Source organism: Cydia fagiglandana, chromosome 27 (genome assembly GCF_963556715.1).
Source record: "Cydia fagiglandana chromosome 27, ilCydFagi1.1, whole genome shotgun sequence".
Lineage (NCBI taxonomy): Eukaryota > Metazoa > Arthropoda > Insecta > Lepidoptera > Tortricidae > Cydia > Cydia fagiglandana.
Genome location: NC_085958.1, coordinates 6,031,693 through 6,057,148, shown reverse-complemented (window position 1 = coordinate 6,057,148; position 25,456 = coordinate 6,031,693). Strand labels below are relative to the sequence as shown.

Sequence of the window (25,456 nt, the reverse complement as noted above, 5' to 3'; positions counted from 1 at the left end):
ATCTCTTAGGTAAGCATGTTCCATCCTAGACTGCATCGGCACTTACCATGAGGTGAGATTGTGGTCAAATGTTTACCTTTTTCCAATATAAAAAAAAGATTAAATCCATTTTTCCTTATATTACATGGCATACATACATAATAAGTACTATGCAAATCAAACAAGTTTTTTTATCAATTTTGTCAGCTTGTAAAGTATTGTTTCGCTATGCTAAGCAAATACTGATAAATATTTTTTATTACAGGCCTCTATTTGACTTGTTTGTTGCTATACCTATGCCTAGTTATGTGTTGATTTGGTTGAAAATTGGTTTAGGTACTTATGAATCAGTTACAGTAACAAAAACAATAAGATAAAGCACATACAAATTTAGAATAGGTAGGTAACGCGTGAAACAATACGTTTCTGTCTGCAACTGTCGGGTAAATAGATCCATAAACAGTTCATTTCATACACAGAACACCGCCTCTAGAAACCTAATATTGGCCATTTTGTTCCCGACGCAAATCACCAAACTGTGAGGTGCGGGAGGGGTGCTCACAGCGTTGCGATTGGTCGTTTCAAACATGGCGCGCTGATACGTGTAAGCGTAGGGATGGGACATGTTCATTACAGTTAGTGGGTACTGCTACTAGTGATACCGAAATTTATTGTGGTAAAATTGTTACCAATTTAGTATACTTAAGAGTAAACTTACTTAATAATTATATTGAATAATTTAATATTTCATTAAGTAATTTAACAAAGTACCTGAAAATTTTACTTAATAATATGCATTTCTGTTTAAAGTACCTAGAACTTGAATTTTAAAGTTTAGAAATTTTATATTATTTCCACTCAGAATCGCAATCTCTTTCGATACGAGAAAAAAAGTGTCGCCAAAATATCATAAATTTTTTTTTGTCCCTTTTATTAAGGTCATAGAAGATTGTATTGAAAACATATTCAAATGGACCAATAACATATGCCTATTACAAATCAACTCCGAGTTCTCTCGCACTTCTTTGAAGTTCATCACTAGGTCCATCTCGTGACATGAGACCTAACTGCTCACCTAGAGGATTCTAAAAAACCCATACAACATATGTCTATCACTAACCAACACCGAGTTCCCTCGCACTTCTTTGAAGTTCATCATCAGGACAATCTCGTGACATGAGACCTAACTGCTCACCTAGAGGATTCTAAAAAACCCATACAACATATGTCTATCACAAACCAACACCGAGTTCCCTCGCACGTCTTTCATCATCAGGTCCATCTTATAACATGCGGCTCCGCTGGCCTAGAGGATTCTAAAAACATATTACCTACATATTATGTCTAAAATGGTACAATACGGCATGCATGACGAAGCACGAAGTTTCCGCAACTGACGAAACCATCATCGTCACATCACTAGTCGAAAGGGAAAGGGATAGCACATTGCATTTTCAAGTTGACGAAAAGGGACGGACTACTGCGCCTCTGCTTAGTGACCAGTATAAAATGAACCCCGCGGACAAGAAACATTATTCAATGAAATAATGAATTTTACTTTCCAGTGGGATGTTATTCCATCTGTTTTGTAAGTAGAAGTCTTAGATGACTTACCACACCATTTTATGCTGCAATATCCCATGATTTCCCAATAAATTCAATAGTTTACGATTTATTTTCTGAGACTCGTGCACACTGCTAACAGGTCGTAATCTTGGGCGCAACTGATCGGAGTGGCGCGCGAGCAATCTTATATTTGACCTATACACCATACGTGCGGTGACCGCGAGTCGTCCTATAAGCTCGGTCTATAGGGGTTGGTCTGTGATTTCATATCAGGCCATACATTAACTTATGCATTTTAAGTGCATCATTATATTCATTATGCATACATCACAGATCACAGTCAATAAACAAGAGGTTTGTACGTATTTGAAACGAGAAACCGATTGGTATCAACTTATAGTTCGTTTTTTTAAGCATTATAATGAAGATAAGCGATCTTAACATGTCTTTTAATTGGAAAAGGCTTTTTAAAAATCAGTAAATATTACTTATGAAAGCAGAAGACTATAAATGATCGTATTAGATTCATAATTGTTACATATTTGTAGTGACTTATTTTTAAAACGTGTTTTTCAATTAAAAGACACGTCAAGATTATTTGCCTTTTTCTAATGCTAAAAATAACGGAACTATTTATATGTATAATGATTAATGTAGCATATGCTTTTGTAAATAAAAAAATAACTAGACATAACAAACATAAAAATGGAAAATGTTACCCCGTGATTCAAAGAACTTTACGGTACTAATATTTATTTTTTGATACGGTTAAACACTGAAAAATAACGTCATGGTTTCAATGGAATGTTATGATCGGTTTATCACAAATCTCAAGGCTCAGATATAGTTAAGCTGAATCATAAATGCCTGCCGATAATGCTTTCTTCAAGTAAATAATAAATAACGATATTTTTTTATCTTTAGCCTTGCACGCGCGGCTGTGTACTACGATTTTATCTCTGTAATACATGTTATGTGTAATATTTCGTATCTGACGTACGAAACGGGATAGTACGGTCTTTACCATAAGGGCACACGGGGCCCGTGCCCTGAGCCCCCATCCTCAGGGGGGCCCGAAGGACAGACAGTAATATTATATCTATTTCATTAGGTATATACCTATTGCCGTGTGGTGGCCGGCTTTAGAATAGCGCCAACCTTCACATAGGATAGGGTGTCGTACGAGGCGACTAAGTCCACAAACGAAGCAAGAAGCTATTTCGTCACAGGGGAGATGGTTCTCTTAGCATTGGTTTGCAATCCATCTAGGAGAAGGATACTCCAAAATAAAACCCGGAATGGAGTTTCCGTAAGGCGCGAGTAGGGTCCAACCTGAAATATGCGGCAGATTCCTGCAGCTGACCTGTCTCCACACGTATTGGCTCGCCTTTCCTGTGGCATAAGACAGTGAAGCCGAGAGGGTAATGCAGGTGCTGGGCATCCCTGCGTTTCCTTAATTCCGTCCCAGGCGGTGTAGTGTATGTTACACCATAAATCGTCTGCAATAGACGTAAAGGCCAATGATGATACCTATAAAAATAGAAGATCATAGTAGAAAAATGTTAGTTTAATTTGCATTCTTTACTTTCCAAAAGGGCCCCATTTCTTATGTTCCCAAGGGCCCCAGCATAGTTTCAGACGGCCCTGGTAAAGGCACAAGCGCTAGGAGGATGATGATGATGATGCTGATTGTAATTTGTATGCAGTTAGTTTTATACTATCGTGTCTATCGTGGACGGTATCGTCCAAGACTTATCGTTATCGACCGCGATAAAAGCGCATACAATCTGATACACTTTGATCCACTGTTTTATCGCGACGATAAAATGTACTGTTGCCATGACCACGGTACAGTATGAAATGTAGGCGCCCATTCGCCAAATATTTACCTACTGGTTGTTTCGACCTTCGACCTTTAGTCTTTATCGATTTTCAGTGCTAAAAATATCTAGATGCTATTTGGATATTCAAAATTTGACACTAGATTTTATGTTGATTATAGATAGGTGGAAACCGGTCTGTTTTGAAAAAAGTCGTCGACATCTCTTCTAAATACCTAAAACTGGTATGGATGTGTTCCTCGTGATCTCTAGAATACGAATTGACCGGTTTTAGTTTATGGAGGGGGGAACGGGTCGAAAAAAAGGGGGGCAAAGATGGCGGCCGACCATCATTGATATTTGTTCACATCTTGAGTCCTATGGGACCGATCGGTTCGTGTGAGGTGTTGTTTGAAAGAGTATTAAACGTGCTATTATTGCTTCATAATAACCGTAATCATAACTGTAGTCGTTTACAAAATATTTTAAAATACTTGATTTTTTACCGTGCATGGATGGCATAAGTTCTGATTAAATATGCGTCTAACTTAATAAATTATAACTATACCGCAATTATTTTATTGCAAAATATACGAGACATTTCATTAGCTTACCAAAAACATAAGTTTTATTGGTGTATGATATTATATAACCAAGTAATAACGAATTTTGTTAAGCAAGGGTCACTACGCACAGTCACGTAAATGGCGGGCGAACGACGTCAACTTTTCATTATTTATCGGGTTCTAATTTATTGATCAATTGGTGATAGGCACCATTTGAAAGGTTATTAAACGTACTATAATTGATTTCTAATAACTATAGTCATAACTTTAGTAATTTACAAAATATTTTGAAATATATGATTTTTTTACCGTGCATGGCTGGCATAAATACTGATAAAATATGCGTCTAACTCAATACATTATAACTTTACTCCAATAATATTCATACAAAATGACGTAAAATTTTATTAGCTTTCCAAAACTATAAGTTTTATTGGTATATGATATTATATTACCAAGTAATTACGAATTTTGTTCAGCATGGGTCACTAATCGCTGTCACGTAAATGGCGGGTGACACCGGCGTCAACTTTTCATTATTTCTCGGGTTCTATTTTATTGATCAGTTGGTGATAGATACCATTTGAAAGAATATTAAACGTACTATAATTAGTTTCTAATAACTGTAGTCATAACTTTAGTCATTTTCAAAATAATTGAAAACATATGATTTGTTATCGTGCATGCACATGAGTACTGCTAAAATATGCTTCTAGCTCAATCAATTATAACTTTACCGCTATTAATGTACTACAAAATATACGAGCCATTTCATAAGCTTCCCAGAACCATAAGTTTTATTGGTGTATGGTATTATATTACCAAGTAATAATGAATTTTGTTCAACATGGGTCACTGCGCACCGTCATAACTATAAATCCCAACAAACAATTGGGCGACACTTAGCACCTATTTTCTTGCCTAAAGACATTTTAGCCTGGCTCTAGAATAGCCACATATTTAGTCTTAGTTTACAGTTTACAGGCTCTGGTGACATAAAAGTTTTTAAAAGGTTCATCTAAAGATTTAAGATCTACAGTAGCTGTTTTGGGCGCTATAATGTATGTTAAGCTGCTAGTGTTATAGCTTGTAGCTCAAAGTGAATTGAACAACCTTAACATATATATGAGTAATAATCTGCAATTTGCACTTAAAGTTCTAAACGTGCGATAAAGTCGTCTACTTATAGCTTTTTATATCGCAATCGCTACTTAACTCTCTTGTATGACTTACAGTCGAACAGAGAAGTTATGAGTCACTATTATAGATCTAAGATCATGTACCTAGTTACAGACGAGCGTAATTTAAAAACCGTAGTACTCTCTAATCTCATAACTGTCAATAGAGTCATACTTATAAGCTAAAACTACAATGCCAAACGCCAACGAATCAATAAATAGGTACCAAAAACTATAAATTAGACCGCAAAATAAAATAGTAAATAAATATAGATATTTTACTCAATATTAACCTAATGTTACTATTACTATACTTAAAACCGGAATTCACGGATACTTATTGTTCACTGTTTCCAAAATTAATTGTGGTAGACCATAAATAAAAATATATTGCATTGAAATAAATTTGCAAAGAATCAGAGGCCCTTTAAAATTTTGTTTTAATAATACACATATGTACCTAGCTATTGACAGTATAATTTATTTCGCCAAAATAAATCCGTAGATAAGGCCGGCATCAGTGCACTAAAATAATTACTTGTTTTTATTTACTCGCCATTAGATTTTACTTCAAGTTATCAGATTGTAAGCTTACAAAAATGCAACGAAAGTAGATAGTGGCAAAGAAAAATAATGTGCAATTACCTTCTTTAATGCCTATTACAAATATTGACCATAAATGCTAATTACCATCTAAAGCTGAAACTATCACCTATGTAGACCTACGCTGCTACTCAAATAGTTGGTAGTCACTTATTTTGCATCCGAGCGTGCGGCGACAAATATCCCTTTTAAGCGCCACAAGCCTCAGATCTCAAGGTGATTTTAAATTATTAATTACGGAGTGGGTTTAAACCAATATCAGCGGTCGAAAGAAACGTGTAGACGTGAGTCAAATAACAACATAGATATTAAGTACTTTATATGCAGTATATGCACTGGTCTTGCAATCATGAAAGCTACGAACTGAACGATGTTATGAACCTAGAACTGGGCTTTTGACAAAACATACTTAAGTTACCTGTGATAAAAGGCAAAACAAACAAACCATAATTTATATCGATATTTCATAACAGAACCTCACATTTTGGATACTTACATTATAAAATGTACTGTCAAACAATAATAGAATGCTGCTGGTCTACCAGGCGCTCGCCGCGCCGTGTGTTTGCTTGCTTGCTTGGCGAAATTGGTCCTGGCATACCTACATATATGTTTATAGTTGTACGGTAACTAAACAATATTTTTTGGAAAGTTAATAAATATTTAGTTGATTTTATTCTAAAAATACTATTCACGCTATATTTACTACATCATCTCTTTCTCAAATTATTTCAGTCACTAAGCAAACTTCTTAGGTAAAAATTAAACATTTTCTTTAATATTTTTAAAATGGCTAATTTTGGGCCTCAGAATTGAAATAATCGAGTATTCACAGAAAATTGAATATGCTTGCACATGGTATCCACCAAGTATCAGAAAAATAGAACCGGAAATATAATGAAAACTCAACGATGGCCGGGCTCCATTTACGTAACGGTGCACAGTACCCATGCTGAACAAAATTCATGATTACTTAGTTATACAATATTATACAGCAATAAAACTTATATTTTTGGATAGCTCATAAAATTTCCCGTATATTTTGAAAACATTTATTGCGGTAATGTTATAATTTATTGAGTTAGAAGTATGTTTTGCTAGTACTTATGTCCATGCACGGTTAAAATCATATATTTTCAATTATTTTGTAAATGACTACAGTTATGACTATGGTTATTAGAAACCAATTATAGTACGTTTAATATTCTTTCTAATAGTATCCATCACCAATTTATCAGTAAAATAGAACCTAAGAAATAATGAACAGTTGAGGTCGATCGCCCGCCATTTACGTGATGGTGCGTAGTGACCCATGCTGAACAAAATTCATTATTACTTGGTTATATAATATCATATACCAATAAAACTTATGTTTTTGGAAAGCTAATGAAATTTCTCGTATATTTTGTAATAACATTAATTGCGGTAAAGTTATAATTTATTGAGTTAGACGCATGTTTTGTCAGTACTTATGCCATCTATGTACGGTAAAAAATCATATATTTTAAATTATTTTGTAAACGACTACAGTTAAGACTACGGTTATTATGAACCAATAATAGCACGTTTAATACTCTTTCAAACGACACCTCACATGAACCGATCGGTCCCATAGGACTCAAGATGTGAACAAATATCAATGATGGTCGGCCGCCATCTTTGCCCCCCTTTTTTTCGACCCGTCCCCCTCTCCATAAACTAAAACCGGTCAATTCGTATTCTAGAGACCACGAGGAACACATCCATACCAGTTTTAGGTATTTAGAAGAGATGTCGACGAAAATCGTGAAGGAGAGGACTTTCGTTTAAAATTCCTACACACTATTAATGGATTTGAGCATTTATGTTATGTCAGTGGGGGGCTGGGGGGGGGGGGGGACACTGGAGCGGTCGGGCATTCTCGGCTACGTTACTTCGGCTCAGCGTTGCTACTACCAATTATTAGGGTTGGCAAAACTTGACGTTCCTTTGCGTGCACAACCACAGATTAGATAATGACATGAATTTTGACAACCCTAAATACCTGGCAATTATTAAGTGGCCCACTTATTAACAGTCCGCCGGACGGTATCGGCCTGTCAGTTAGAACAAAATTTTGACAGTTACGAACAACTTACAGGCCGATACCGTCCGGCAGACTGTCAATCAGTGGGCCCCTTTAAGTAGGTTCTTTTAATTCAAATCCCCATTCGTGCGATCACGCACATTATCGACGTATGCCGACTTATTTTGCAGTATTTGCATTTAAATGTGGCCTTGACTGATTTAATCTACAATAAACTGGAAAAGTCAGGTAAAGGTCGTACTTCAGTATTCGCGAACAATTTTTATCGGTTTTCGCTTATCCAGTTAGCTCGTAAAGAATCGCGGTATTTATTTATCGTATGGCATAACAGTTACTGGATTTAACTAAATATTTTCTCTTTATTTATTTATCGTCTTAGGTTAGGTATTTTTATAATATGAATATAAAAGTAAAATATAAAAACACTTACAAAACAATAAAAATACATATAAACACATTATAAAAAACCTAACCTAGGGTGCCGCCAGCAGCGGGGCAAGGCCCAAGCTACCGGTGGTCAGGGCTGCAGAGAGAGGAACCGACGTACTATCCGCGCCGTGTCCAAGATCACCGCCTTCTGCATCTGTCCCTTGATCCAACCACCTAGCGAGAGTCTCTCGAGATGTTGGTCGAGACTCTTCGCTATTAAACCGTTCACTGAAACGACTATCGGGACAATGATCGTCGAATCAACATCCCACATGGCGGTTATCTCGTGAGCCAAGTCTAGGTACTTACTGGACTTGTCCTTCTCGGCCTTCACGAGATTCTCATCATGGGGGATGGTGATGTCAACGAGCATGGCCCGACGTTGCGATCGATCTATTATCACAATATCAGGCTTATTGGCTACAATAGTCCTGTCAGTGATGATAGATCGATCCCAATAGAGCGTGGCACGACCATTCTCGAGAACAGGCGCAGGTGAGTACTTGTAGTACGGTACTTCGCAGTCCACAAGGCCATATAGAAGAGCAAGTTGCTGGTGAATAATCCTGGCTACGAGATTATGTCTGTGCAAGTACTCGCCGTTAGCAAGATGAGAACAACCGGAAATGATATGCCTGAGTGACACTCCGGGACGGCGGCATGCCCGACAAATGTCGACCGTACCGTCCTTCAGGATATATTTCCGATAGTTGTTCGTCATCATCACTTCGTCTGCAATTGCACAGGCAAAACCCTCGGTTTCTCCGAAGAGGTCCCCGAATCGTAACCAGTTCACCGACGCGAGCAGGTCCACATCGGGTCCCGTGAGGGCCTTGTAGAACCGCCCGTGTAGCACCTTACTCTCCCATGCCGCCTTGCGATCCGCAGTACTTAGTACCACAGGTTTGCGCCAGTTCTCGTTTGCCAAGGAAAGCGGCGTGAGGTTCCTATCTACTGCCACCACATCACGATGCATCCCACACTCGTTGTTAAGGAAATAGTTCCTGAGATTGTACACCTCGCGGTTGTGGAGATCCTTGGCGTTTAGGAAGCCTCGGCCTCCACACTTCCGTGGGATGTACAATCTCATAACTGACGAGCGTGGGTGTAGCATGCGATGTGTGGTGAGCAGTGATCGGACCCTCCGATCCAGGGCGTCCAGCTCGGTCTGAGTCCACCTTAGTATGCCAAAGGAGTATGTGAGTAGGGGCATTACCCAGGCGTTGAAGGCGCGCACTTTGTTGCCTCCTGACAAAAGACTGTTAAGGACTTTTGTGAGCCGACTGAAAAAGCGCTCCTTCACCGACCGTCTAATACCCTCGTCCTCAATACCCAACGACTGTGACATACCAAGGTATTTATAGGTTTCTGATTCAGAGATAGATCTGAAAGACATTGTCTCAGACAGTTGTAAATTTGTTGAATTTACAACCCTCCCCCGCTGTACATGCATAACCGCACATTTATCGACACCAAACTCCATGTTGATGGCACTACTGAAGACTTCCGTGGTTTTCAGTAGCTCCGACAGGTCTTGGTTGTTTGGTGCAAATAATTTGAGGTCATCCATGTACAGAAGGTGAGAAATGACTTCACCCTCTCTCCGAAGCCGGCAACCTAGTCCCAAATCCTTCAGCAGGGTGCTGAGGGGATTTAAAGCTAGGCAGAACCACAGGGGACTCAGACTGTCGCCCTGAAAAATTCCTCGCTCAATCCTTATAAAATCCTGCGGGCCAGGACGGTCGTCCCTGCCACCTGGTTGACGAAGGACTGTGGTCCACTGTCCCATACACGCGCTTAGGAAGGCTCTCAAAGCTGCATCAACTTTATACAACTCTAAGACCCTCCCCAACCATGAATGAGGCACCGAATCATAGGCCTTCTTGTAGTCAATCCAAGCGGCCGAGAGGGCACCCCTGTTCCGCCGGATTTGTTGGCAGATGGTCATGTCTATGAGGAGGAGCCCTTTAGTACCACGGGACCCAACCCTACATCCATTTTGAGCGGAAGCCAGAATATTGTTTGCGACAATGTGCGCGTTGATTTTTGCTCTCAAAATGGATGTAAGGAGCTTGTAGAGTGTAGGCAAGCATGTGATGGGTCTGTAATTCTTCGCTTCCGTGGTACTACCGGACTTATAGAGCAGGAAGGTGACACCAGTTGTTAAGGAAGGTGGGAGGGAACCAAGCTCGAGGGCTTGTTGAAATTGTGCTGCCAAGCGCGAGTGCGAGCATCGGAACCACTTTAGCCAGAAGTTGTGCAATCCATCCGGCCCAGGACTTTTCCAGTTCTGGGCCGAGCGGATGGCACAACTGACGTCATCGGGGCTGATGGTGGTAACTAAATATTATTATTAATATATTTAGATATATATATAGATATTTAGGTCTACAGTCTACACTAGAGATGGGCGCCGGCGGGTAAATACCGGGAAAATACCCAAAACTACCCAATCTACCCGATATTTACCCATATGTACCCAAATTGTTGGGTATTTAAAATTTGTTCGTATAATTGAAGACATTCATTATATAACTAAGATATATCAATATTATTATCATATAAATATGAAAATAAGTTAAAATAAAGTATGCAAATCACAATCTCACAACTTTTTTGTACACAATTAATTTTTTTTTTACGAGTGCATTTTGTTCACTGATTTGTGGTGTAGGAATGTTAATTTAATTAAGCTATTTTATACCGTAGTATTTACATTCTTTGTTAATTTGTGTATAACTATTTTATCTGCATATATATATATTTATTTCGTTGTTGTCTACTATTTTCCTACTATTTTTTAATTGTTGTCATATTTTGGTTTTGATATGCCTACATTTTATTTTATTTATTGTTTAATACAGTAATTTTTTCGTTAGGTATATGGCCAAATTTGACTTACTGAAACCAGTTTGGATTAAATATTGTGTGTATCTAGATTGTTTGATCTCAACCAGATCCCGAAAATGAGGATTCGAGAGCCAAATTAATTCGCCACTTTACCGAAAACTTGCCAGAAATCAGCACTGACAAAATCGAGATGGCCCTCAGACAGCTTAAAAATGGAAGAGCCCCAGGCGAGGACGGCGTTACAATTGAGCTTCTGAAAGCGGGAGGCAAACCTGCACTGAAGGAGCTCCAGAACATCTTTAACGCCGTTCTCTTCGATCTCCAGAGGTGTGGAGTAGGAGTGTTGTCGTGCTGTTCTTCAAAAAGGGAAATAAGGCCCTATTGAAGAACTACCGACCCATTTCGCTCCTAAGCCACATCTACAAACTGTTTTAGAGGGTCATCACGAACCGCCTAGCACGAAGACTCGGCGAATTTCAGCCACCGGAGCAGGCCGGATCTCGAGGAGGATACGGCACCATAAACCACATCTTCACAGTGCGGCAGATTATACAGAAGACTGAAGAGTATAATCGCCCCCTGTGCTTAGCATTTGTGGACTATGAGAAAGCCTTTGACTTCATTGAAGTCTGGGCTGTTCTGGATTCCCTGCAGCAATGCCAAGTCGACTGGCGATATATCCAAGTGTTGAGATGTCTGTACAACGCAGCTACCATAGCCAAAAAGTCCAAAACCAGCAGACTAAGACTATCCCCATGCATCGTGGTGTGAGAGAAGGGGATGTCATCTCCCCCAAATTGTTCACAAATGCATTGGAGGATATGTTTAAAACGCTCGACTGGAAGGAACATGGTATTAACATTAATGGCGAATACATCTCACACTTGCGATTTGCGGACGACATCGTCTTCATAGCTGAGACGTTGCAGGATTTAGAGCATATGCTGACCGGTCTAGCTGATTCTTCTCAACGCATAGGTCTCCGGATGAATTTGGACAACACGAAAGTTATGTTCAACGAAATCTCGGGCAAATACTGCAGTTAGGAAGGAACAACTTCGAGAAAGAGTCGAATAGAAGGATACAGCTGAGCTGGGCAGCATATGGGAAGCTGCGTCGAGTCTTCACGTCGTCAATCCCACAGAGTCTGAAGACAAAAGAAACGTGGACACTCACGATAGGACCGGTCCATAAATTCAAAGTCACTCAGCGAGCTATGGAAAGGGCTATGCTCGGAGTCTCTCTGAGGGATTGTATTCGAAATTAAGGCATCCGTCAGAGAACTAAAGTCGTCGACATAGCCCACCGGATTAGCAAGCTGAAGTGGCAGTGGGCCGGTCATATTAGCCGTAGAACCGATAACCGTTGGGGTAGACGAGTTCTCGAGTGGAGACCGCGCATCGGCAAACGTAGAGTAGGACGCCCTCAGACTAGATGGAGCGATGATCTTCGCAAGGCGGCTGGCAAGAGCTGGATCAAAGTTGCCGCATATCGTGCTCAATGGCGTGCAATAGGAGAGGCCCACGTCCAACAGTGGACGAGAGTAGGCTGGTGATGATGATGAGATTGTTTGAAAACACAATATGATCCAGTAGGTGGCACTGCTATCGGTATATATATAGCCAACACCCAACAGTGTTTTTAAACAATCCAGGTACCGGTTGAAATATACTTACACAAAATTTCATCCAAATCGGTTTCAGTAAATAAAATTAGGTGATAAACCGACAGCAGCGCCACCTACCGGGTCCAATAGTGTTTTCAAACAATCCAGGTAGGTACCGGTTGAAATATATACTCAAAATTTCATCCAAATTGGTTTCAGTAAATAAAATTAGGTGATATACCGACAGCAACGCCACCTACCGGGTCCAATAATTTTTTTAAACACTCCAGATACCCGTTGAAATATACATATATAATAGTCATATACACAAAATTTCACCCAAATCGGTTTCAGTAAATCGAATTTGGCTATATACCGATAGCAGCGCCACCTACCGGGTTTAATTGTTTTTCCCAACCCTTCAGGAACCCATTGAAATATACATACAAAATCTCATCCTAATCGTTCCAGCCGTTTAGGAGGAGTAGAGTGACAAACACACGCATTGTAGAACGTATGTATTAAGATATTAAACATTTGTCAATTTTTTTAGTCAATACAAATATTATACGTTTTATAGTACTACATGAGTATCAAAAAAACTGTTATTTACATTATCTCAATTCAATTTATTACTCCGTTTCCAACTTTTATTTATACCCACTTATTTGGGTAGAAAAGGTAAATACCGGGTAGATTGGGTAAATACCCGATAAATACCCCATATCTACCCCGGGTATTTACCCGCCGCCCATCTCTAGTCTACACTGTAGACTGCAGAGAGACACTACACTGAAATTTTCACTAGGGGTAGGGAAGACCGAGGTGAGTTGTGACAGAGGAGAGTTGTGACATTGTCGATTTTTTGGAATCTATTAACAAAAAACTAGGTCGCAATAGTGCGCGTTTGTTAGTTCAAGTTGCGAGCTAACAAATGCACACTGTTGCGAGCTCACTAACAGTTATTAGATTCCAAAAAATCGACAATGTCACAACTCTCCTCTGTCACAAGTGTCACAACTCACCTCGGTCTCCCCTACTGTAGACTCTACAGTACCTGTAGTGTAAATAGCTAGGGTTCTAAGTGACAAAAAAAGGTCGAACCTTTTTTTTCTTGATTAAAGCATGAAACTTGGCACAGTTGTTCCTTATATCAAACCAAGCCGATTTCGATCGGTAGCCCGAAGGAGCCCCCCCTCTGGGGCCGGAGAGGGGGGGGGTCAAAGTACCGCTCGCCCGGCTTCATTCTTAAAATTCTAACAGGCCCCGTTTAGCTAATAGGTCATATTTGGTATCAATTTCGGATAAATCAATAACGTAGAATTCATTTCTGGTATAAAAAATTAGCAATTTGTAGAAAAAAATAAAAAAAAACTCAAAATATCTAATTTTTCAAGTTTAATTTTTGTTTCTTATTTATTGTCAGAATTAAACTGCCTGGTTTTTCTACATTGAAAAAATATTATGATAAAGCCTATTTAATGCAGATTTTAAAAACATAACTTTTACATATCTTCATTAAGAGGAAATTGCATAAAAAAAAACTTATATCGTCTCGCGCCGGTGAATATCTTTTTACCGACATCGGAATCGATATAGACAACATCCGAAGTACACACTCTGGAGACCGATTAAAAGTATTGTTTATTGTTGTAGATAGATAAAGATAGAAAAGCGTACAAATATTTTCTTATGTGTCGTTCAGTGAAAAAAGGGACCTTGGAAAAAATTATCACAGAGCCTCGCGTTTGTATAGAAACATACTCGTAGGTATTTACTTAGTGCCAACCACTCCATGGACTCCATGGTCGCTGTTCTCAATAGGGGATATTACTGCAATGTTCTGCCGCCACAGTGCAGCACTACCGACTCTAGTAAATTCATAAACTAACTTATACATACTGTACCTTAAACTGTTTTTTGACAAGTTTTCACAGACAATAAAATATGACATTGATGCATCAAGGCGGTTTGTTAACCAGGGCCTATCGGTAAAAGCGAAAATCGAAATTAAGTTATCTGCCTCTTTATCGAATATGCAAGAGTGATAGAGGGATTAGACAACGAAACTTCGATTTTCTTGTTTCGCGGCAGACCCCCAGATTGTTAGTGATTGACAGATAGTGGTAGTGGCGCTACCTACGCAGAGTTTTGCGTAATATTCCCTATTAATAAGAAGTAAACTATAAGTATTATTTAATCTGCTTACTTATTACATTATACCACACTTTAATGTTGCGTCTTGTGTATTAATGCAATTCCTTCCCCCTACACATGAATGGATACATTTCATAATTCACGTATATATGTCAGTTTCAACCATATTCTGGCCACAGCAGGGTTGTCAGAACAGTTTGGAAACAGTCATCTGCTCCTTGCTTCCATTCCCAAGAAGACGGACTGAGCAAGTTTGACGACGAACTAATGTCTGATCCCAAACATCAACCACACGGTACACTGCGCGTAATGAGGCATTTATACGGCTCCCTTTTGAACAGGTATATAACATTATACAACTCTTCATTTCAATATCCCGGTGTAACTTGTCTTCTTCAATATTGCACTTATTACCGAACATATAATATCTCATTTTAGTATTTTAGGGGAATGCTTTTAGCCACCGCTATTGCTCCATCTTGTAAGAGCTTGGATCCTTGTAGTAGCATGGCTGAACTCTGAACAGGTTCCATGTTTCGAACTCACTTTTTCTACCCTTTCAGCTGAATGCTCGAAACAGGGGTAAGACTTCAACTCTTTTAGGGTAAATAAAAGAGTTTATTTAAGTAGCTTACAGAATAGATAATTTTATTGGCTTAAAAATAGAATTCCCTGGCCTATTGTGGATGCAATGGAGTGACATGTGATATAATTGAGTTTTCCACTGTGTCAACGTGAGCCCACAAATCCTGTAGTTGGGGAAATATTCGTACGCATGAATCTAGTCTAGCTGCTATAACTACATCGTCTATGTCTACTGTGCTTATCAATACCTTGCAATGACTGTTTTACAGCATCTGCAACTAGGGCCATCATATGAAATGAATCGGACTCTTCATGGTTCTTGGAGTATTCGGAATCTCACGAGGAACATTACTTATAACATGTTTCTCTACACAATTTCGCGATGGCATAAATAAGGACTTATAACTCTTCGAAGTTTTGTCAACACAGTGTCTCAAAATGATTTACCTAGTGCTAAAGAAATGAGTTTCACTAAAATATCAGTGGTTATAAGTTATATATATCTATAGGGCTCTGAAACACCAGGAGTCTTACTCGTATTCCAACCTTTCTCTCGATCGACCTTGTAATACTGTAAGCTCAATAAGACTTGTGATAATAAGACTAGATGATATATATATATATGATAATATGTATTTGATAAATACACTCAAAACATCCATAGGTAATTCAGGAACAAGCTTTCACGATAAACACAAATATATGCCTTCTACTTCTAGGATTTGAACCGGGTTCCCCATTTAATATATGGTGTATAAAAGTGAGATCTAAGCATAGACCCTTTTTAGCTTGGCCGATACAAGGATTCAAGCTCCTACAGGATAGAGCAATATCAGTAAATCTAATAAATAACATTCGCCAAAAGTTTATTATAACTTCATATGATGATATGTGAAATAGCCTTGTAAAGTGAATACCTTACTGATAAAGCCGTTGCTAAATAATAAAAAAAATGCCTGAAATAATTCTTTACTTGAATAGACTATTGAAACAGAAGCAGCCTTATCAGGATAGAATTATATGTTTGGGGCTTGGGGGCAGACGTTAGTTCCTCTTTAAACTTGCTCAGTCTGTCTTCTTGGGAATGGAAGCAAGGAGCAGATGACTGTTTCCAAACTGTTCTGACAACCCTGCTGTGGCCAGAATATGGTTGAAACTGACATATATTATATACGTTAATGATGAAATGTACGCATTCATGTGCCGGGGGAAGGAATTGTTTTTTTAATACACAAGTCGCAAAATTAAAGTGTGGTATAATGTAATAAAAATATTTAATAATACTTACAGTTTACTTCTTATAGAGATAGCTGATATCTGTCGAGAATAGCGACCATGGAGTCCATGGAGTGGTTTACACTAATTAAATACGAGTATGCTTCTATACAAACGCGAGGCTCTATGATAATTTATTCCTAGGTCCCTTTTTTTACTGAACGACACATAAAAAATAGTATTTGTACACTTTTCTATCTTTATAATAGGATCTATAAAGGATCTACAACAACAAACAATACATTTAATCGGTCTCCAGAGTGTGTACTTCGGATGTTGTCCATAACGATGCCGATGTCGGTAAAAAGATATTCACCGCGCGAGACGATATAAGATTTTTTTTATGCAATTTTCTTTTAATAAAGGTAAGGACAAGTTACGTTTTTAAAATCTGCATTAAATAGGCTTTATTTTCATATTTTTTATATGTAGAAAAACCAGGCAGTTTAATTTTGATACTAAATAAAAAATAAATATTACACTTGAAAAATTAGATTTTTTAATTTTTTTTAATTTTTTTTCTACAAATTGCAATTTTTTTATATCAGAAATGAATTCTACGTTATTGATTTATCCGAAATTGATACCAAATATGACCTATTAGCTTAACAGGGCCTGTTAGAATTTTAAGAATGAAGCCGGGCGGAGCGGTACTTTGACCCCCCCTCTCGGGCCCCAGAGGGGGGGCTCCTTCGGGCTACCGATCGAAATCGGCTTTATTTGATATAAGGAACAACTGTGCCAAGTTTCATGCTTTAATCAAGAAAAAAAAGGTGTTTGCACTTAACATCCTCACTAAAATTCCATTCAATAGCGTGACGGACGTACGCGTTTGCATTAAGTATCACTTTGTATGGGATTTTGAGTTTATAAAACGTCCCGCTTGGCGCGCTCAAAATCTCGTACAGAAATAGGCAACCTAAACGTCACGCTATCGAATGAAATTTACACTAGGCCAGACCAGTGTGGAGACATTTCTGACTTCGGCCGAACTCGGCTCCGTTCGGCTCAGCATTGCTCCGAGCAATTATTTATGCACCACTTGACTTTCTTTTGCACGAAATAAAGGTAATTGAATGAATTTCGCGTTAGACCCGTCTATAAATGTGTTAGTAAGATGTACGTTTAATAAAATTTAACATATTTCATTGCAGAAACTGCAGATGTGCGGTACGGAGGAAGAGATGCGTGATGTGGCGGCCAGGATCTGCAGGAACTATCTCCACGGAGCCTGGAAGACGGTGGACCCCTCGGAGCTGGACTTCAAGAGGATCAGGTCAGTCCCAGCACTTGTGGCATAGGAGGAGGGAGGGCCTAAAATCTTGTTTCTCTGCATCATGCATTCAGACCGTATGATATGTCCGAGAGGTCAGTTCTAGACTTCTAGCACCATAATAGGAGGAAGAAATGTGATGATGGGCAGAATTTGCAGGAGCTACCCTTATTGGGTTTGGAAGATGATAAACCCCTTTGGACCTGGACTTCAAGAGGATCAGGTCAGTTCTCTTCTCTCTCGTACCCTCATTCCTGAGGATCACGATCACATATTGTGATCTGTCTCCATTTTATGCGATAATACTTGTAAGCCATTAGACGTCACGGTGCAGGCTACCAGCCTGGCTCTTCACAGCCACGTTTGCCGTTCAATCAGCCTATAATCTTGTTTCTCCTCATCATGTATTGGAGACCGTATGATATGGCCCCCTTTTTTAAATACCTGTTGTTAAATTTAAATAATCACGACTAATTAGCAGTGGCGCTAGTGTGCACGTTGATGGGGTCTTAAAGCAAAATGTGAGACGCAATACACATTGGACAAAGAAATTGTATAGATGGAATACACCCTTAGGAACAAATGTCCGTGCTTATTATACAAATAAAATTGAACCAGGACCGGTTTCATAGGCAAGGTCATACTACAGACGAGGCCAGACGGGTCGTGAAAAAAATCGTAATTCTAAACCATTGACGTAGATATTTAAGGACTGGCCTTACCAGCAATAAGAATAAGGCATGAATGGGGCCAGTACCAGTGGCGGATTTACAGTCTTTGCCGCCCTAGGCCCCAGGCCCTGTAGCCGCCCCTTTCAAGGCACCCATAATACATTTTGAATTATTTCTTGTTACCATCAGCGAATTTTTTGTCACAATTTGCCGTCCCTAAATATCTTGCCGCCCTAGGCCCGGGCCTACTGTTCCTTAGGGCAAATCCGGCTGGCCAGTACAGCGGTGTGACATCGCTGCAATGTGATTGGTTGATGAGTTCGCATCACGCGCGCGATTGGTCGCAACTAGTTGCGTTAGGCTGCACGATAGGCTCGAATCCGTGAGTGACACCGCTGAACTAGTACCATTTTTAGGGTTCCATACCCAAAGGGTAAAACGGGACCCTATTACTAAGACTTCGCTGTCCGTCCGTCCATCCGTCTGTCACCAGGCCTGACCAGGCTGTATCTCACGAACCGTGATAGCTAGACAGTTGAAATTTTCACAGATGATGTATTTCTGTTGCCGCTATAACAACAAATACTAAAAACAGAATAAAATAAAGATTTAAATGGGGCTCCCATACAACAAACGTGATTTTTGACCAAATAAGCAACGTCGGGAGTGGTCAGTACTTGGATGGGTGACCGTTTTTTTTTTACTTTTTTTTTGTTTTTTTTTTGCATTATGGTACGGAACCCTTCGTGCGCAAGTCCGACTCGCACTTGCCCGGTTTTTAGTGCCCGTAAAGCCTGTCTGTTAGATATATGTCAATTGTCAATGTACCAAACTGCGTAGAATAAATTACGTTTCAGTCTCAGCATTGTACGGTACGGTTGTCGATAACATTATCTTGGGTATGTTCCGATGACACACTTATAACGCCAAATGCATTCCTTGTTTGTGTATGAAATATTCCACTGTAGCGCACAGACGCATTTTATTTGCGTATTAGAACTTTTTTTCGGCGTTTTCACTAGAGATAAGCGAGTACCAATAAAATCACTTCATTTATCTATTTGAGCGTTTTCCAAAAAATATTACATTTCATTCATGGCTTCTAAATGTTGACTTCTTGGGCTCATTTTACTCAGAATCATTTGTAATACATTCACGCCTCATACATGAAAACATGTATCCAAAAATATTTTCGGCGAACGAATATTTTCGAAGAACGGCGAACTTTTTTTCGGCATTTCCACTAGAGATAAGCGAGTACCAATAAAATCACTTCATTTATCTCTTTGAGCGTTATCCAAAAAAAATTACGTTTCATTCATGTCTTCAAAATATTGACTTCTTGGGCTCATTTTACTCAGAATCATTTGTACATTCACGCCTCATACATGAAAAAATGTGTCCAAAAATATTTTCGGCGAACGAATATTTTCGAAGAACGGCGTCACGTTCATACGAATAAAAAAACTTTTCATACATAAATGTGACGATCTGGAAAGGAAATCTTGGGACACATTTTTTCATGTATGAGGCGTGAATGTACAGATGATTCTGAGTAAAATGAGCCCATGAGGTCAATATTTTGAAGACATGAATGAAATGTAAATTTTTTTTTGCAAAACGCTCATCTATCCTCGTTCAGCGCAGCTCTAGACGGCAATTTTCTATTTGTTCCTAAAGCAGGCCACTGACGAGCTTTCCAAATGGATGCCGTTACAATGGATTCATCCAAATGGACGGCATCCTAATATTAAACATTGTAAGTTTTTGACATTCAAGGACCGATTTTGGATTGCAGCCACGCTATTTGGACTGTTGGAAGGCTCGTCAGTGGCCACCTTAATAAACCTACTCGCATATCTCTGCTGGAAACCAGAGATATATATAACTCCGTATAAGATAAATGTCTAAGAAAAAAACGTGCCTCGGAAATCAAGAAAGATTCATTCTCGAATAGATGGCGCCATATACCTTTGGCCTATTCTCGGCTAGATGGCGTTGACGACACCGTTTGATATTTAACAATTTTAACACATATCAGTGAAAGAACATGGGTCAGTATGGAACAATAAAAATTAAAAATCGTTTATCCGTAAACATATTTTGATTAATTTATACATTTTCAATTTTATTTTAAGTTTTAATCGTGTGTCGATAGATGGCAGTAAATGTACCGTGGCCACAAAATTTACTTTGGCTATAGCCCTCTATACTATCTATTCTCTTTGTGGAAACGCAGGCTAATGCGGCTGATAATTTTTCTACGTGTATTATTAATCATTTGTCACAAAGTCACTATCAAAACAAACAACGTATTCTTTAAATTAGTCATTCATGGATGTGTTTTGAATTGAGTTTTATGTAGTATTATCCTCTTTCCTCATTTTCCTGTTTTTAAATTCAATTTCTTAGTAAAGGTATACCTATATTACTCATTACTTTTTTAACAATTTAATTTTTTTTAACATTTTGTCGATTTTGAATGAATCCCTACTTAATATTAGCATGTAAGCAAAGTTTGACATGTAAGTATACTTTGCCCATGTCTCTAGGCGAGATAACGACTCCATAGAGCGGCTGGTCGTACAAGGAAGAGTGGAGGGAACCAGATCGTGCGGCAGATCACCTATGCGCTGGACTGACCAAATAAAATCCGCAGTGGGAAACCGCGTATCTGACTGTGCCAGACAGTCTGCTAACAGGGAGAGATGGCGGGAGATCGTGCGAAGAGCTGTGTCCGCCTCCACTACCGATGCGGACGCCTCAATGTGACCACGACCGCTCTGTCAAGAACGATACGACAGAGAAGAAAGTTTGACATACACCAAATAAACGGACATGTTGCCAGGCAGAGTGATGGCAGGTGGGCCAAAATGTTAATGGAATGGTCGCTTTCTCGTTGGTTGGACGACATTCAGACGATTGCGGGTCACTTCTGAATGAGATTGGCTCGGGACCGGGACAAGTGGCGTACTCGAAGAGAGGCCTATGCTCGGCAGTGGGCGATAAAAGGCTGATATGACGATGATGAATTTAAGTTTGCCGTCGATATTACCTGTTACAAATTTAAATTAAAGTTTATACAAGGATTTCTTTCGACATGTACACCTAAATCATAATAAAATCGATTATATTTTTTGTTAGAAACAGGTTTAGCAAAACATGCCACGTTTCTACAGAAAAAATGTAAACATTAGAATCGCAGAAAAAACGTAAACATGACGCTGTGCAAAAACTAAACTCATTTTAACTCATTTGCAAGAAAATAGAGTTTCCAAGAAAACCGATCTAGTATAACAATAACATTTCTTGCACGAAAAAATTCAATTTAAGTTTTTATTAGAAATCGTATAAAAGCTAGAGCTTTTAACGGTCAAAGTCACCCCACTTTGACCGATTCAAGGCCACTGTCTTTTGTATAATAAATAACCTGTACCTATCTAAAAAAGGATCCTACAAACCCCGGCTCGTACCAATAAGTTTTTCTGAACTTATGTACAAAATATCATTTGATATTTACCAGTCGCTTTTCGGTGAAGGAAAACATCGTGAGGAAACCGGACTAATCTCAATAAAGCCTAGTTTCCCCTCTGGGTTGGAAAGTCAGATGGTCAGGATGGTTAGAGTCGCTTTCGTAAAAAAAACCGGGCAAGTGCGAGTCGGACTCGCGCACGAAGGGTTCCGTACCATAATGCAAAAAAAAAAAGAAACGAAAAAAAAGCAAAAAAAACGGTCACCCATCCAAGTCTGACTGACCACTCCCGACGTTGCTTAACTTTGGTCAAAAATCACGTTTGTTGTATGGGAGCCCCATTTAAATCTTTATTTTATTCTATTTTTAGTATTTGTTGTTATAGCGGCAACAGAAATACATCATCTGTGAAAATTTCAACTGTCTAGCTATCACGGTTCGTGAGATACAGCCTGGTGACAGACGGACGGACGGACGGACAGCGAAGTCTTAGTAATAGGGTCCCGTTTTACTCTTTGGGTACGGAACCCTAACTAGTGCCTACGTAAATTCTTGGGATTACTTGTCAAGCGGACCCCAGGCTCCCATGAGCCGTGGCAAGATGCCGGCGGGATAACGCGAGAAAGAAGAAAACCAAAAAAGGATGATCTAATTTTTTCCAAAAAGTATTTTAAAGTTAAATATAGTACTTTATGAAGTCCAATGATTTCCTTTTTAGTTGTTAGACCGAGAAAAATCCGCAGCGATTTTGATAATAAATATAGTTACTCTTCTTAGTTAAGTAAAATAGTTATTTTACAAGCGGACAAAGTTGATGTTTAACCTCTCGTACTAATATTGATGCCCGAGCAAGCGAAAGATTCCAAAATGGAATCTTGAGCGTTGCGAGAGTTTCAAGGCACGAGGGTAAACAAATTTTGCCACCAAGTGAAACACAATATTTTTCACACTAACAAAAGGAAAATACTAACTGTAAAAAATCAAAGCAAATCAATTCAAAACGAATGTTATTAAATATTCATCATTTAAAAGTCTAGCTACCAGAAGAAAACAACTCAAAATTTGCATTTGATTACTTTGCCTCACATGTGAATAAAATGCAACTTTCTTATCAGTTTTTCAACAATCTTGAGAGTCTTTACCAGCTGGCAGTGGCGGATTTGCAGTCTATGCCGCCCTAGGCCCCAGGCCCTGTAGCCGCCCATTTCTCAGCACCCATCATATTGACTACATTTCGAGTTACTTATTTCTTGTCACGATTTGCCGCCCCTAATATCTTGCCGCCCTAGGGCCTACTGTGCGTTAGGGCAAATCCGCCACTGCCAGCTGGTGTGGTAAACATATTCAGTCCAAAATGGTTTTTTTAAACAAGTTTTAACTAACTCAGTGTAGCTGTGTGTGTAATCATTCACCTGGGCTCTCCTGTCGATACTATAATGCTACTGTACATAGGTATAAAGTAATTGTTCACCGTTGTATACAAAGCAGGGTCGACATTTAGACGCCAGCCAGACGCCTATAGGTACATTACCTACATCACAATCGACTCGATCTGAAAGTTACCTACCTTACATCGTACCTTACATTTACATCGCAGAACGATAGTACATATTATATTATAAGTTTTAATATATTATATTAATGTTTATTTGTGACGTCCCACGGGTAAAGGTACCTTATGGCGGTTGGCGCTTACGCCATTATTAACGTCGCTCCGATATTATTGCGGCGCTATGCGACGTAAGCGCCAGCCGCCATAAGGTACCTTTTCCCGTGGAACGTCACATTTAGGCACAAACGGTACATATTTCTTGTAACTAATGTCTATACATACTTCATAAACCAATACAGTGGCAACCACTTATTAGTTCATTAATGAAAAAGAAAATACGGGATAACTAAAATTAAAATAATTAACAACTACAGTCAAATTAGAACAAGGGATTAATTAATGAAGATATAACTATTTTTATATATTAAATATGCAATTTAAGGGTCGGTTGCACCAAACTGTTACGAACGTTAAAGAGTTCGCTAAATTTTTATGTATGGAAAGTTTCATAGTAAAGGCGCGGGGCGCGCCGGCTGACGATGATCAGTCTGTCAAATGTGGTTGGTGCAACTGGCACTAAGGGTCGGTTGCACCAAACTGTTACGAACGATAAAGAGTTCGCTAAATTTTTATGTATGGAAAGTTTCATAGTAAAGGCGCGGGGCGCGCCGGCTGACGATGATCAGTCTGTCAAATGTGGTTGGTGCAACTGGCACTAAGGGTCGGTTGCACCAAACTGTTACGAACGATAAAGAGTTCGCTAAATTTTTATGTATGGAAAGTTTCATAGTAAAGGCGCGGGGCGCGCCGGCTGACGATGATCAGTCTGTCAAATATGGTTGGTGCAACTGGCACTAAGTAAGTTACAGTGTCTTTAATTCGTTTGTTCATTTATCCCGTTTTTTTTAGGATTAGAATTTAACCTAACCTCAAAAGCAGTGATAGGTACCTAATTAGCTTTATCTTCCGAAATGCTATGGTTTCTGTGAGATATCACAGGAACCCAGGAATAGTAGATATACTATTGCGGTTCAATAATATGTAAATGATACTATAATACAGTGCATAGTTTTTACTCATATTTTATTTTGAAGGAAAAATAATAATTTTATAACCTCAAAACTAGTAACTGTTGAGGTTATAAAATTAGTAATCTGTAAACGGACTATGATAATCCATTGTGAGGCTATGTAAGAATTTCCTATGATATTTATTTTAAAATTAATGTTACTTTTACAGTGGCGGGCTGTCAAATTTCCTGTACTACGTGGCGCTGCCAGATGACTTGTCCAAGGCCAAGCTGCGTGAGTCCGTGTCAGTGGAGGACCCCAGCTATATGGGGGGCGTCATGAGCAGGTCGTTCTCTGGCGAGGAGCCTAAAAAGGTACATCTTTTTTTCTACTCTTCGACTGTATTATACTTACCGCAATAGCAACTGGCGACTGAGATCATAATGCTAGCTCCTTTACCCTTGTTAAGACCAACCAAGAGTGAAAGAGATGTTTTATGACCTAACTCGCCACTTAGTTTTGCGGCAAGTATAGTTGAATTAAGATTTCGTATATAGTCTGTCGATTTGTAGCTGGCCCCCCCGAACTGCTAATCCCACAGACAAAACATCCTCTAGACTGAGTATAGTCGCGCTACCCCCGCTGCCACGCAGACGGTAATTTTACTCCATGTTCGAGTCGAAAGTGTCTTTGTGTGACGTCCGTGAACTCGTTCGTCGTTTGAACGGACCAATCACGGCACGGGACTTCGCTCACCTCGTCCCGCGCACCCCCTCATTTTTGGCAGCATCGGTTGCAT

General features: G+C 39.2%; 1 protein-coding gene across 3 annotated transcripts in view; it reads left to right on the top strand.

Annotated features, from left to right (window-relative positions):
- Positions 1–25,456, top strand: part of LOC134677879 (choline/ethanolamine kinase) — a 44,207-nt gene that overhangs the window by 5,312 nt on the left and 13,439 nt on the right. For 2 of the 3 annotated variants that reach the window (XM_063536313.1, XM_063536312.1), the window contains exons 2-3: positions 17,834–17,955; positions 24,887–25,031. In XM_063536313.1, coding sequence (XP_063392383.1) covers positions 17,834–17,955; positions 24,887–25,031 — 267 coding nt within the window. Of the gene's footprint in view, positions 1–17,833; positions 17,956–18,161; positions 18,176–24,886; positions 25,032–25,456 lie in introns of those variants that run through there. The other variant, XM_063536314.1, reaches the window with a different exon arrangement.